This window comes from Cylas formicarius, unplaced genomic scaffold (assembly GCF_029955315.1).
Source record: "Cylas formicarius isolate icCylForm1 unplaced genomic scaffold, icCylForm1.1 PGA_scaffold_2__14_contigs__length_35257938, whole genome shotgun sequence".
In the NCBI taxonomy this organism is placed as follows: domain Eukaryota; kingdom Metazoa; phylum Arthropoda; class Insecta; order Coleoptera; family Brentidae; genus Cylas; species Cylas formicarius.
In genome coordinates, this window is record NW_026844319.1 from 15,471,711 (window position 1) to 15,488,577 (window position 16,867).

Genomic DNA, 16,867 nt, shown 5'->3' on the forward strand with positions numbered 1-16,867 from the left:
AACGACTTTTAGTACTGCCATAACGGTGGACGACAACCTTAACAACGAGGTGACTCAGGAGGAGATATTCGAAAATATTAAACTCCACAAGGAAGTCTTGGGTAATGTGAAGATGCAGCCTTGGAACATGAGAAAAAAGCTCAAGCTCGTGGTTCAGGCGAAAAGTTACATCAAAAAGCACGAGGGCAAGCTGCAAGAGCGACTTGCCCAAAGTCACTCCACTAAAGACATGCTAGCTAGATGGAATATTTACATCATCAAGGTAAGAACGATCCTATTACGTAGGGTAGCGGGATCCTTTTATGTCTCCATAGTAGTTAATTTTAGCGAAAAATTTTAAATACAATAGTTATGTTATTTCTTATTATCTATGAAAAGTCCCAATGTGGAGTAGTTTAAATTGAAATAGATTTAACCTTCCCCCACCAGTTTCTTTAGCATACAAAAAATCTGAAATTAGCTAAAAATCCTCTTTAATAATAACTTAGTAGTAGTGTATAGTTAGTGGGACAGGATACATAATGTGTTTGGATTCTTTTTACTAACTCCTTCCTTATAGAAATGGCAACGGTGGAAGCGAGAGTTGACGAATTTTTCGATGTGGTTTATTCCCTGGGAGCTTAAAATCAAAGAGATCGAGTCTCATTTCGGATCTGTCGTCGCATCGTACTTTATTTTTCTGAGGTGGTTGTTCTGGGTGAACATCGTGATAGCGGTGGTCATAATCTCCTTCGTCACGATCCCCGAAGTAAGTGACTCGTTAAACGTTAAGGTTCAACAAGTAAGGTTAGTGAGTTTAGGTTATACAAAATGAGCCCTGGTAATTATAACATTAATCAGCAAATTTAATTCATAATTCCGGATTGAATGAGTAACAATTTAAAATCACTAATTGACATTAAGCTTTTAAACACATTTCCATTATTTTGAATAAATAATCGCGAAGAATCTCGAAACGATTGTTCTGAATTTGATTTTCAGCAACATTAATTCACTTTAGTAACTAGTAAATAAGTTCAAATTGTCTGTAACACTTGTAATGGACAAAAAGAAACTGGAAAGAACCTGCCGACAACATTGTATGTAACCTAAAGATTTGGTTTATAACTTAGAATCAGCGTTAATAAATAAATAATAATAAAGTTCTTACCTTAAAAGAAAAGATAGTAAAGACATTTTGTATTGAAGCTTTTTCAGCAAGGTAACGAAGAAGCATATAAGTTATTGTGGATCTAAACACACTTCTTTTACGTAGTTGAATAACTTCTTCTTTTTGCGACTAAGAAGTACAAGACCACATTTTGTTCCAACGATAATATATACAGTATTTTATGTATAGTGTTTTAAAACTACAGCTGCAACTTTTTAGTTGAGTAGAAGAACTTAAGTACATAACAAGTTTACAAGTTCTTAACTTGTAAATTTCACCTGTCATTACAAGAATACACTTATGGTTTTGTAAAATACGTCTCTGGCCTGGCTGCAACCGTTATAACAAGAATTTTTGCCTTTCGTCCCTTAACTATCCGAGTCATTCAGTAAATTATATGATATTATTTCAATAACACCATGTATAATGTGTTACCAGAGACTTCTTCTTGTCAGTAAAACATTGTCGACAACTTTGATACTTTACAGCACAGTGTAGCTTTCGCTCATACTAGATCTGTTTGTTTTTATATGTTACATTTTTTATTTATACTTTATGACTATATACGGCTATATATTTTTGAAAAACCCAAAACTCTTTAAAAATATGCGATGCGTATGTAAGTTTAAAACCCTGTGTCCCAAATCTTAACACATATTCAGCGAAAAATGGTTCAACCAAATTTACAAAAAATGGGGCAATTTAAATGAAACCCGTCTCCTGATTTTCGTACGTGTTTTATAAGTTGAAGCTATCTTGGATAGTAGTTTTCGTCGTTAAATATTGTTCGTATTCATCATCAGTTTCCAAGAAATAGGTCCCCTGAGGAATATTCTTGCTGGCAGCTATTCCCATCGGATAAGCCTAGAGCGAGAAAAAAATATTTTTATGAAGCAGACTGTACATGCACCGATAAGGTAAAACTGTTTTCTCTTGTTAAAACTTTCCCTCAACCTGTTACGAAAATATTAATAAACAAACATTTTCAGGTAACTTCTCCATAACCAGAGAGTTTTAAAACGAATGCGAAAAACTAAAAGGGGTGATTAAATGTTGGGTCAAAGTCCAACCGTTAGGTATTGCGCTGCAAATAAATAGGAATAATAATGTTTTTCTACTCCCGTTTGTAAAATAACTAATTACCCACCGATCTAGCGTGCGGGAAGCGTCACTTTACCACGTCAGTTTCGCTTAGCACGGATCCGAGCCACTTCGGACAATTCCGGGATTTTACCGCACGGGTTTGGGAGCAATCGGATGTTTTCGGAGATATTTCCCACGCTTTGAATTTTGACGTTTGTCAATTCTGACGGTCATATCAGTGAATTTATTCGTGCTGTTTCACGAAAAAGTAACCAAAAGCTAACGGTCGTAGAAAAAGTATAGTATAAATCACTCGTGAGTCAAATGCCGTTTACCGCACTTGTTGCATAATATATTTATTTTAAAAACGAAAATAGGGCAATGAAATACAACCAAGTGTTTCTATTATAGCAACGCACTTAATGCATATATTTTTTAATGAGTAGAGGGGCTTGAATTAGGCTACCTCTACTTGTGCAATGACATAATGGAGTTATAAAATGATTTTATGTTTTATTTAGAAAAATTTTTCTCTACCGGAATTTTTTCATATTACTTACCGTTTAGAAATAAAAAATTGTTACTGCTGCTGTTAATTAGTATGCATCCCAAATACGACCTAATTTAATCTATAATGTAGTAACTAATTGTTTAATAATAGAGTTTTAATTAATTCAATAATTGGGAATTCCTTGGAAGCATAAGCACAATATAAAACTTGTATTTTTGTTTTGCCTTAAAACTAATCAGAACTAAATTATTTTTCTAAAATAATTTCTTTTTTGATATTTAATTTTTTGTTTGTAAACTATGTAAGTTTTATGAAAAAATTATTGGAGAAAAAAATTTCTAAATAAAACATAAAATATTTTCCCTTGCAATTCTTATTGCGATTAGGGCGCCATCTACCAAAGATTCAAAAGAAAACTTGGGATATAACGTAACGTTTTCGTGACGTTTGTGTAATTGCATTAAATGTCAAATTTTGTTATTTTTTATAGAAACTTGATTTTATTTGGGAATCCTTAATATTTAGGTATAGGAAGGAACATGATATATCATTTAAAGGGAAATATTCATTATTTTATTTCCTCCAGTAAAATAGCGTATTGTAAGCACCCTTGTGTATTAGAGAGTAAACTTGTCTGTATTCACCCAACATGAGATAAATTGAAATATAACTGCAATAACTATTTAATTGGAACTTTGTTTTGAACAAAAAAATAGGGAAAACGCATAATTTCGGAAAAAACCGCTCAAAGATTGGTATAGAAAGGTGTTATACAAAAATTACCAGAAACTAATGGCGGATATTATATCGATATATCGACCTCACTTATGTACGAATAAATTTTCAGAACTTCAACCATAAAAGTCTAACCTCCCATCAGCTTGTTTTTAAACTTGCCTGTAGACCTTCGACCTTTTCTTCCAGAAACTCATCCCACGATTTATATGGGTAGGCGCGGAATAGATCGGGTTTTTTAATGGAAGCGGTCCAAAGTTCGCAAGACCTTAAATGGCTGCAATCCCCTGCGAAAAATCAAATAATAAAGTAAACTTGTGTGCGAGGATGTAATATACTGGGAGATTAGGTGATTGTAGAGCGAATTTGAGATTTGGTTTCTATTTATGCTTTTTGGAGAATAAAAGAAAACTCATCTCTTTATTTGAATCTTTTTTTACCCAGGAGTGACATTTAGGTACACAATAGTAATTATTTGAACTTTCAGCTCTGGATGCCAAAAACAAAACAAAACTGCACACATAAATAAGGCCAAAATATTACCCTCCAATGCTTGTAAACTGGAAAAAATAGAATGAAACAGAATAAATAGTTCTCCACAATAGATTTTTAAGACCACTACACACTACACTACAATAATAACAAATCAGTAAGCTCAATTTAATACCCAATCATATTACATTTGACCGCCAGGTAGCGTATGGCTTATGTCGACGAATCGGACATTATTATCCCAATAAGGATAGACTTACAAAATCCGCATCCGGGCTGATTTTCTCCGCCGTTGGGGTAGTAATCCACGTGACCTGCAGGTGTGACCATACCCAGGCCTCTCGCATTCGTGTGGATAACGTCGACGAATGTCGCGTCAGTCGGATCGAGGACTTCATCCAGGTATTCGACATGTGGCCATTCGTACAGCGGTGCGGCCGGGTCCAACCCGGTTATTCTAGCGTGAAACATAAATACACTGGGGTGTTTACGACTTACGACAAAGAACGAACTTTCATTTAAGAGGTGTACAGTAGAATCGCTTAACAGCAATATGGAATCAAATATATATGTGGACATGCATACATTTTATAATATCATTACCTTAAAATACAGTTGATATTCTTTAAAATAGTCGGAGATCATGTATTTATTTATTAATATATTTATTTGTTCGAACTAGGAAAAATGATGTCTAAGGCTCTTAAACTTGCAAAAGTTTGGGGCAGGTTTGCTACATTGGTCACTGCATCCTCGTTTTTAGAATCCACCGTACACGAACTTATTTGTACCGCCTTAAGACAGTCGATGACAGTGTCTCTGGCTAAATTGTTGCCAATTCATGAAAATTGTTTCAAATTAAAAAAAATTTGGTGGATAACACTGGAGCAAAGGGAATATTTTCTGTTTAATCGAAGTCCTCCATATCTATGTCGCACTCAAATCCAAAATACAGTTTTAAAAAACACTTAGAATAATGTTTTTATCAATTTGGTATAGTGGATAATCTCAATTTACATGTGTTAAAAGTTTCTTAAGAAAATAATTTAAGTTTAGACAATTCCAATTGCTATCCTCTCCCTTCAAAATTTTAACTTATTTTTTGTTTTGTAACATTACGGTAACTTAAGTCGTTAGACACTACACTTTTCCGCCAATATCTTAATGCATTTTTTACTTTCATTGATTATACCCAATTTTTATTCAAGAGTTAATGCTTTTTTTTGCGACCATACTCAAAATGTTAATTTAATGGAGAATTTAATCTTGACCGACAACGATTCAAAATGCGACCAGAATATAAAACAGATGAAGCGCAAAATCTATAAATTATAAATAAATATTTTATTATTCTGAACATATTATTACTATTACTATTTTTCTACTCCCTTATGTAAAATACTTAATTATATACCGATCTAGCATGTGGAAAGTGTCATTTTCCCACGTCAGTTTCGTTTTCCACTAATCCGAGCCACTTCGGACATTTCCGGGATATTACCGCTCGGTTTGAATTTTGACGTTAATGTCAATTTTGACGGTCGTGTCATTGAATGTATTCGTGTTGTTTTGGAAAAATGTGCCCAGAATCTAATGGTCTCAACTGAAATGCCGTTTTCCACATAATATACTAGATCGTTTTACAACTACTCTTTTTTAAAAGTACTCATCTCATACTGAATTACTTCAAACCCTTGACCCAATATCCCATGACGCATGTCGCGAATATTCTTGGAAACTGTCAAAACCGCAATACTTGCCTCCCGATCGATTCCCCTATCGCTTCTTTTATTTTATATCCCGTGAACGCAGCAATCTGAGCGCCCATGCTGTGCCCGACGATGTGCACCGATGACATTTTAATACTCGCATAACCATTCAAAAACAACAGCATTTTCGCGACTTGCTTCGCCACAACCGGCGTATGCAGACGGGCTTCGATGTAAATCACGTGAGATAATGGCGCCCAATCAACAACGATAACGTTCCATAAGCAAGTCGCGGCCATTGCTAAAAACTTTACGGTTTTATAAATATGGGTGAAGCTTATACCTTGACGGTACTCTCTCGCATCTCTCTTAGCCAAGGAACATCTTTCCCGTGAGTCCATCCATGAACGATAACTTTAGTCGGGATATCCGGATCGAATCTGGATTGGTCAACGGATGAGGGATCGTTGATGAACAGCGTGTTATCCTGAGTAATATTGACACTGTAATAATAATAATCATACTAATAATAATAATAAGAATAATAACGATAATGAAACTAATAATAATAATAATGAATAATCCCATTCTCCCGCAGGCTTAGTTTTCTTACTCTTTGGCCTTGTTAACTAATGCTAAAAGAGATAGAGAATATAATGTCAAACAACAAGTAGGAAAGTACCTCAGGCAAGTAGAGGCAATGTCTCTGATATTAGTAAACGAAGACGCCCCTGCCCGCAGGACAGTGACTCGAACAACCAGCTCCCATAGTAACAACAACGGAAGCGCAAACATCGATTTAAGTGATCATTCGCAACATAAGCAACCTGAAGGCTACCAAACCGAGGACACTCATCTTGGACCGCAGCCTGTAACCCGCGAGCATTACCTGACCCAAAAATCAATGAAGCAGTTTCAAGGATACGATGGACAAGAGCTGAGCAATGGGAGATAATGTGGTGCTATATCAATTGCCAGGAAACCTCCGTTGCTACTGAGAAGAAAATGTATGAAAAGTGGAGAACAAGAAATCCACAAGTCAGACCCAATATGGACTGAAAAAGGCTATGGAACGAATTAAAATACTGCCTAAAGAATAACAAGCTTATGCCTATGGTGATTGATATTATTAAAAAAGATGTTAGAAAGACTCTGAATACCAAAGTCGCAAACTTAGAAGACATTATTCCGCGACCTCTTGACAAAGACCCCATTCAAGAAACAATAACTGAAAATATAAAATAAAAAAAAAAAATAACGGGAAGGAAGAGTCAGAAGAAAAACTGCGTTAGAATTCGACTATCCCCGACTTATTACTTTCGCATCCCTAATTTCTGGTTGAAATCACTAACAGCAACGCACCGGTACGTAACCAATAACTATGATAAATTAATGGTAAACGAGGAATTTCCGCAGCAGCTCACAATAGGGAAAACGCATCTGATACCAAAAAATAAGGGTACACACGAAGTAAAATATTATCGTCCAATAACTTGTCTTTCAAGGACCTACAAAAACTTTACAGCAATTCCGGCTCAAAAAATTCAAGCATATATGTACCAAGCCAAAATAATGCCTCCCGAACAAAAAGGATTTTGCAAATGATCTAAGGATTGCAAAGATCAGCTCATATTATCAAATCAAATTCTTGAGGGCTGCAGAAAACGCAAACGTAACTTAACTCTAGCCTGGATCCATTATAAAAAGGTATTTGACAGTGTCATTCCTGGATCCTAAAATGCCTTGAACTTATAAAGACATGCCCAAATATGATGACGAATTGGAGTACCACACTGCACTTAAGAACGAGAGACTCGGAAATAACAATTCCAGGCATTATAATAAGGAGAGGGATATTCCATGGAGATTCGCTCTCACCTCTACTGTTCTGTATATCTCTAACACCACTCTCTACTGAATTAAACAGAACGAACACAGGGTACACTTAAAGTAATGTCAAGTTAAATCATTTACTTTACATGAATGACTTAAAACTGATAGGCAAAAGCGAGACGGAAAGATATTGATATGCAGTTTGGGCTAGAAAAGTGTGCAAAAGCAATATTCAAAAGAGGCAAGCTAAAAAAGAAAGAAAATATGATAGTGAGCGATTTTAAACAGCTTGAGGGTGAAGAGACCTATAGATATTTGGAGATATAAGAGGGTGACGGACTAGACCATTTTAAAATAAAAGAGGGGTTAAAAAAGGATATAACAAAAGAGTGAGACTGCTACTAAACACCCAGTTGAACAGCAGAAATAAGCTACGAGCCATAGGACAATTTGCAATTCCTGTTCTTTTATACAGCTCTGGAGTGACAAATTGGAAAACCGATGAAATAAAATGCCTACATCGAAAAACTAGAAAGCTTCTTACGCTCCTGGATGCATCACCCACTAGCTGATACTGAACGTCTACATGTGTCGAGGAAAAATGGAGTATGAATTGTATAAGTATCTAGGAGTCGAGAAAAAGGAATACATAAGTCACAAAAGAATGAAAAAGCAACTTACCCAGGAATAATCAAAGGAAGAAGACAAATCTTTATGATAGGACCAAAAACAAACCCTGTCAATGGATAGATGTATGGTGTGCCCGATGTGGACAAATTGTTCGTCCCAAGGCGCGATGGAGGGAGAGGCCTAGCTGACACGCCCAAGAAAAATATATGGGAATGGTATATAGACCGGCAATAAAAAAGCTCATCAGATCAACTTTAGCAGAAATGGAAGAAATAAAAAAAAACTGAATTGAAAGAAAGGAAAAAAGAATCACAAAACAAATACATGGACAAATACTCAAAGTGTCAGAGAAAGAGTCCATTAACAAAGCCAAGTCATGAAAGTGGAGACAGATTAACTACATGCCAAGAAGAGTGGCTATTAATCAACTACCTTATAGCCAAAATCCTCTGGCAAATACCGTAGATGAAGTCTGTGTTAAACGGAAAGTGAGACACTCCATCACGTAGTTTCAGGTTGCTCGGTAATTGCTAAGATGAAGGAATACTTGGAATGTCATAATGGAGTTGCAGCCCACTTGAACTAGAATATATGTAAAGAATATGGAGCTGAAGTGTCTGAGAAGTGGTACGATCCGGAAGCAATAGTGGACACAGATAAAATCACTATGCTATGACCAGACTACAACATCAAAGAGAAGCAAAAAGCTACTGAAATACAAAGACCTCCAAATTTAGATTGAAAGAATGTGAAGTATGAAAACCAAAATCATCCCAACCGTGACAGGGCTTGCATGCCACAGAACATGGAGAGCAATACAACATGTTCCAGGAAAGCAAGGAAAAACTTAGCAAGAAAGTTTCGAAATATCTCTCTAAATATGGTCTCATAGGAAATAATTTAAAAAACAAGAAAACATGTCACGAAAATCTCAAGAATCAAAAGTAAAAGAGCGTATAAAAAAAAAGTTCGAATTCTAATTAGTCAATTCATTTTAATTTCAGTAATGCACAAATTTGATAATAATTTTGATATTTTACATAGTGCATCAAAAAGCCATAAACTAAATTTGACGAATTGACGACACGAATTTATTGCTTAAGGACTAATTTTATTTGAATTATTCTCCGTTGCTAAATTTAAATTTAAATCAATTTAAATACTCTGTACTTGATTAAGGCACGGTGTTCCCGAAACATATACGCCAGTAAATGGTTTCTGAAGATCTGAACATCGTTTGTTCTAATTTAACTTGCTGGATTTTCATCAGTTCAATGTATTGAGGTAGGCGATGGAGAATTAGAACATTTGATTTAAAGTTTTTTTATTACTATTACCAAACTTATTTTCATATTTTAGGTATATATAAAAACCGACAGACTTAGGTCTAAACAAGGATACTCTTGTTCTATAAAAAATTGAACACACTAAACCAGATTTTTACCATCTTTCAACCATTGCGCGACAGTTTAAAAAAATATGAATCGATTTATCTAAATAATATAGTGAAACTAGCGCTCCCCTGAAGTAAGATCCAAATAAGTTTCAAAGTCGCAATTGTTGTAAAAAAAAACTGCAAATTTTTATTATTATGTTATAAAAACTTTCTCAATTAGTCATTGAATGAGGCACGTTGAGCTAAATCGTAATATTTTGATGTCAAGTTTCTCCATTTTAGACATTAGTCATTTGTCTGAATCACCCTTTATAATGTGAACAATAGTAGGCCCAAATTTTTCCCATTGGGAAACCTTACTTACCAATTGTAGAGATGGAAGGTAATCTCCTCTTCCGGAGGAGTGTACTTGTAGACCTTGTTTACGTCGACAATGGGATAAAGCAGAGCGATGGTTTCGCGCGAACACCACGATATCAAAACTAGAACGTCCCACCTCATTATAAACTATTCGATCGGACTGCGTTGTTGATACTTGAAACGCGAAAAATGTCTGAGTTGCGTTTCTGTATATTTTGTACAGTTTTTATAGGTTGGACTGTTGCAACATGTTTTGGACTCGTTAATTATTACATAACATAAATCATTGATATACAAGGTATCCCGAAATTAGTGGATCAAACTATAGCAGCATATTCTACGTCCAAAATGAGACCTGACCTACCGACTCTAACAAAGCCATATGCCGTAAAAGGCATGGACTTGGAAGTGGTTTATTATTCATATAGACCTTGAAGGAAAATTTTTAAATTTTTCCCTCAAGTGAAGTGAAAATTAGGCACTGAAATGGAATTAATAAGATAGCCTTTTGCTGCCACTGACATTTATGGTATTTACTTTTTCAAATTGTCTCTGAAGTTTTTCTAATTTAGACTTTTGTAAGTATGGAGCGTTTTTCCAACAGAGAATTAGCAGATGGAGTAACAGGCGTGCGAACAGAAGTAAGAAACAGAACGTAGATCGTTTAGTCAATCTCAGGGGCAAGGACGGCCAATAATTAAAAAAAAAAAAACGGCCATGGTATTTTTTGTTAATAAATTCTTTGATTAATTCTATCAAATTGAGTAGTCAAAACATATCACCATGGTTCACTACTCAAACAGTTAAGTTTGTTAAAATCGTATTAATCTGTTTTTTGCTTTTAACTCCCGAAATTGTTCAACATATTTATATTACTTTATAAATCATTTTAGATCTTCAAAACTGTCGTTTCAAAATTTTTTATCCAATCTAAAATTGTAAAAATATACTTTGAATTTCATTAAAAAAAAAATAAGTTAGTGTCTGGTTCGAGTAGATGTGGTAACGCTGTGATGTCCCAAGTATTTTAAAAATAGAAATCACAGCCCGGTAGGAGGATATAATAACCAACCAAATTTTTCCCTTCTTCATATATCCTCTAATAGGTCAAAGAGTTTGGGACACCCCGTATGTTATGGAGTTGGAATATAATTTACAATATATTTGCAAGCAAATATAAATAATCATTTTTATTTTTTTGTTTTAATTTTGTTTCTACGTTAGACAGCTGGTTAGTATGATCAATTTACATTGTTTAATGACCAGATTTTTCCTTTCTACTTTTATATTTACTTAATATTTTAAATAGTTTGTGTACTATCCAATTGGCTAATTTGAACCCTTTCATACATTTGTACCTCACTGTATCTACCATGTTTTTTGACAGGTGCGGTAATTAAATAAAAAATTAAGTGTTTTGAGCGTATAACGTTTTTTATAAAAAGCTGTGAAGTATTAAAAGTGCAAGTCACACGAGCTTAAGTTCTGAACTGTACCTGCAAATAATCAGTTCATCACACGTTTAATGCACCTTTAGTATCTAAACCAACAGCTATTGTATTATGCTAAAATAAAATTTTCATTTTAACTGAAGCAAATTTTTAGTTTGTATAGTAACGAGCTGCTTTATCCACTTATAAGAGAGTCTTTAGTGAGTTTACAAATTAGCTGATTAGTTAGAAAACTAACCGATCAACCAAATTAATTGCATGAATTAAATGATGTTTATTTATTATTATTAGGTTACATCCATATATTACATACCGGGTGACACAACGGCTTGAGATAGAGATTTCAAATTTGGAAGGGTTAATATAGGCTGAATGTTCAATTTCTGACAATATGTAGTCAATGGTTGCACTTCCGGTTTGACTGGAAACGACAGTAATTTTCGAATTTTAAATGGCACAATCTATATTTTTTTACATTTTTGGATTCAGGAGATTATTCTAAGTAGTATAGGAAGGTTTCTCTCTTTTTTTTTTAAATTTTTTACTTAATTGTTGAAAATTGTGCTTTGAAGGCTGTGACCATCATAAATTCTATTTACCGGATCACCTGATCATGGGAAAAATTTTAAATAAAACTTTTTTTTACTTGCCTAATTGCAAATAGCATTTCATGTAATGAACTATTATTTTTTTAGGATAACCTAGTATTTTCAAATAGAACCTAGTAGGAACAAAAACTTTTTAAAACCGGCACTTCTTTTGCAATATTTTGACACCACAAAATCCGTTAAAAAATAAGTTCATAGGAAGGAAAAAACCAGATGAGTAAATTTAAAAAAATATATATATATTTCTCAGGCTACTTTACTTCTATTTATTATTAATTGTCAAGTCGGTAAGATTAAAAATGTAGAATCTCATGCAGTGGAAAGGAAAAAATATATTAGTATTTAAAAACAAATAAAATTCAAAATTCTTCTGAGATTCGAACATTAGAATTTTTTGTTGAAAGTGTTTTATTATGTTAAAAAGCTTTTGGAATACGGAGATACAGTCTACGAACAATTGTTCCAACTCGAAACAACAAGAGAATAGAAATATTTTTTTTCTTTTCAAATCTGTCACTTTTTGGGATAATTGAACACAACAGTTTGAAAATCTGTTAGAAAATATTACCTCAACAATGTAGGTAGAATCGACTTGAAAGTGGTATATCAACGTGTCTTACTGTAAGACAAGTTTTACATTGACACAAAACATCACATCCATTTATTTTGGAACTGGAGTTTTGTATTTATTTCAATTAAATAAGTACGATAGATATTTACTTAATTTCATACTTCTTGTATTCGACACTCCCACGCTCTAGAAATGACATTCTCTGCAACCCTTCCTAACATTTCTGGAGTTATACTATCAAATGCAGCCAATATTCTCCGCTGTAATTCTTGTAGGTCGAAGTTACATAAACACGGTCTTTCACGTACCCCCAAACTAAAAAATCTAACGGTGTCAAGTCCGGTGACCGTAGGGGCTAATTGACTTCACGTAGATGTTCAGTTTACATCTCTAAAATTATGGGGAGGCGCTCCATCCTGCTGAAAATACATATTTTATATCACGACAAGAGGTAAATCATCTAACGAGTCTTCAATTTCATTTTTAGGAACTGTAAATGCACCAGCTAAGGCACCATAAAAAAAACAAGTGCAATAATTCGCCTTCATATCACTCCTGCCCAAACATTGATTCCGAACCTTTCTTAAAACTGTCCGTGACGAATAATTCTTTGGTTATTTAAAGACTAGTATCTGTTGTTCTGTCGGTTACACATAGCATTATTTGAGAATCGTGACTCATTAGTGAACACAATTAAGTTAAGTTAATACACTCGTCGTATTTATCTAACAGCCAATTACAATATCCAAGTCTTCTTATAAAGTCAGCTTCATAAAGGTGTTGATAAAGGTTATACTGAACATAATGGTAGCCGTGTTTTTTTTTTAAATTCTACCCACAGATTCTCCTGAGATGTCTAATTCTAATGTCACTTCTCTTAGCAATGCAGCTGGATTTACGTTGACATATCCCATTGGTTTCCATTTCTGCAATTATAATAAAATTATAATGTCAACTCTTAAAGCAAGAATGTGCAGAAAGGCGACGTCCCGGATAGCGGGCTGCATATAATGCACGGACCTGTCGACAGTTTCTTCTGCATTTCCCGTTTATCAAAAACATCAACTTTTTCTCCATTTGCAAATTGATTATTATTTTCCATGATAATCCAAATCGATAACACGGCAAAATCTGCCAGACTTGATGATGAATAGAAGCAAAAGTAAAATTTTGTATTTACGTATCTGGTTTTTTTCCTTCCTGTGAGTATATTTGTTAACCTATTTTGAAAATTACGTTGTCAAAATGTTTCAAAAAAGTACTGGTTTTAAAAAGTTCTCCAGTCCACTAGGGTGCTATTTGAAAAAGCTAGGTTATCCTAAAAAATTAATAGTTCATTACATTAAATGATATTTACCATTAGACGAGGAAAGAAAAGTTTCATTTACAATTTTTCACATGATCAGGTGATCCGGTAAATAGTATTAATGATGGCCATGGCCTCGTAGACACAGTTTACAAAAATTAAATAAAAATTAAAAAAAAAGAGAAAATCCAAAAATGCAAAAAAATAAAGCTATATCTCTATCTCACGCCGTTTAAAAGTTATAGGGTGTTCCCAAAGAGTAAAAGTTTTTTTTCCAGGATGGCATTTTATAATATAAGTGAATAGTTGGAGAAATTTTTAACCAATTTTCAAGTAAAGTGCTTCCAGTTTCAGTTTTGTTCAAATAATAATATAAAATACTATCTAAACTAATAAGCAATCAATAAATTTTCTTTTTCTCCAGAATGGCGTTTTATAAAACTAGTAACGATTTAAATTCTGTAGGGTATAACCTTTGGTTCGAACGTCTATACATTATTATATAGACGTTCTCATCTTAAAAAAAACGTGTCAATGGACCCACAAAAAAAAGGATTATATCTAAACTTCAACCTCGGTATCCTCGTAAATAGCTATACAAGATAACCACATAACTTTCGTTAAAAATTGCTATTTTTCTTCGTTGTTGTTGTCCCATGCACTCACAAAATCTTTTTCAGATTATCACGGCGGATCCGCAAGCCGTCAAGGACAGAAAATTTGTCCTTGGCGAGGAACGATTCAATTCTACAAACTTCCTGACCCTGTGGGATTTCGAGGGAGTATTCAAGTACTCGCCTCTATTTTACGGGTGGTACACCAACAGGGATTATAATGATTCAGCCATTTTAAACGAAGTCGACCACAGGAAGCACATGTCGCACGGCTATCGACTACCCTTCGCTTATTTCGTCACAGGCCTGGTTGTATACGCTTACAGCTTTTTTGCAACTCTGAGAAAGTGAGTCATTGGAATATCCACAGTATACTTGATCTATCGATCCATCAAACTCGTTATTGTTCACTTCGGAAAGAACCCAGCGGTTGTCTGAATGAAGGCAGTGACGAGCTTGTTGCTGATAGAATGATATGTTGCTTTGCTAGATATTTATTTCACAAAGCGATTTTTCTCACGAGGTAATTTAAGGGAACATGGGTTCTTGAGAAGAAGCAAGTGTTAATAAGCACGAGTTGGTTGGACTACTTTCACTACTGTTACTCTGTACTCTACGGACTTTCACACCTTGGATAATAACCAGGATAGAGGATTAATTTGGTGGTCATATTATAGATGTAGATTTGGCTGGAGAAGGTTAGAGGTAACTCGGTGCACTGGAATGTTTATCATTTGCAGGCGATGGGTGTCACAAAGTTTAAGAAATCAAGTAAATTTTTCAGTTAGGGCTGAGAAAAAGCACTCAATCTTGTTTAAGGGATCCAAAAAAAAGGCGCAGTTAAAGATACATGGACATCACTAAAAGTAAAAATATGAATTCTTCAACTGATCAGTCAATACTATAAACTATAAAGCTCAAATAAACATTCAATTTTACTCAAACAGGTTCTCATTTTGTTAACAAAATCGTTTACAAAATCAACTAAATCGCACGCATGCGTTTACCGGTTACTGTGACATAGATTTTTTACTTACAGTATTGCAAAAAGAGAGAAAAACTCTGCAGAATGATGAAGATTTGTTTATTATGTGCAAAAATTTTATTGTGGTATAAGTGATATAACAACTTGTATATTGTGCCGCGGCACCACACTGCCTTGTACCAGAGAGAGGGTGATCAATTCCCTTCCGCCCGACGTCAGATCGACTCCAAACAAAACAATCTTTAAAATTAAATTAAAAACTAATCTTTTGAACAGTCGCAAGCTTGCACTAGATCTCGAATATTTCATAATATTCATGTTTCTCTGAAAATTTTGCCTTGTCCTTTCATTCAATTCTTTAGTAGTATTAAGGATGTGACAAGCAGCTTTCTGGTGACTGCTTATCTTCCGTTTAGCCTTTTGAATTTGTTTTCGTTAATTTCTGGGGACCCGTTTCACACTATGTCGATAAAAATCGAACCAGCACCTAGTCACCCCTACCCCTCCGTAGCTTGCTTTGGCCATCTAAAATCTAAAGCATTGTTACGAATTAGGATGGCCGAGAACTCAAGGATGTCAAAACTGTCGGAAAAAGATGACGAGTGCATTTTCAGCTGGAAACTATTCACTGCTTGGGACTATATGATAGGAAACGCAGAAACTGCCCACAATAGAGTTGCGTCAATTGTCATGGGCTTCAAAGAGGCCTTATTAGAAGAAGCGGAGAAAAAGCGGGAATCGAGAAAGCAAGTATTGCGGTGAAAAATCAACACAACAAACCAAACCCAAACTCTGGCTTATGCAAATTAATATTCGTCGAAATTTGAAATTTAGACAGCGGATTTTTCGTAAAACATTCAAATGCGCCACTAGATTATACGTAAAACGTCAAAAAACTTTATTTCTTAAAACTCGATATTTTTTGGCAAATAACAACAACCAAATTTGATTGAAAGGGACTCCACATCATATCCAACTATGATTGCCAAATTATAGAACAAGAAAGTCGTTCAATCATTTATGAGAACACAGAAAATTATTGAAAAAAATCTGAAGCGGTCACTGCAGTTTCCTCATAAAATTGTCCGACAAATTAATCGCCATTTTCAAAATTAGCGAAAATTGAAAAATGTCCTGTATCTCAATTAGTTGTAAAGTGTAGTTTAGATCGTGACATGCGAATCGAATTTGCTCTATGTAGTTTAGAAATAGGTTTTTCCAATTAAAACCCTCCTTAACTGAGTGTTACAAATATTATAACGCTGGGAATATATAAGAACAAAAAAGTAGAAATTCTACATTACTAACTGTTTTTAAAAACAATAAAATTAAATTTAAAAATCATAGTTTTTTATGAAAGCCTATATTGCAATCTATCTATATTGCTTATTCTACTTTCAGAGCCGCTTCGCCAAGATGGTGAAGTAGAGTAG

General features: G+C 34.4%; 1 protein-coding gene across 1 annotated transcript in view; it reads left to right on the top strand.

Moving 5' to 3' along the window:
- LOC132697896 (transmembrane channel-like protein) overlaps positions 1 to 16,867 on the top strand; it is a 43,418-nt gene that overhangs the window by 14,576 nt on the left and 11,975 nt on the right. Inside the window, exons 4-7 of the mRNA XM_060663639.1 lie at positions 13 to 262; positions 560 to 748; positions 14,516 to 14,796; positions 15,989 to 16,180. Coding sequence (XP_060519622.1) covers positions 13 to 262; positions 560 to 748; positions 14,516 to 14,796; positions 15,989 to 16,180 — 912 coding nt within the window. The remainder of the gene's footprint in view (positions 1 to 12; positions 263 to 559; positions 749 to 14,515; positions 14,797 to 15,988; positions 16,181 to 16,867) is intronic.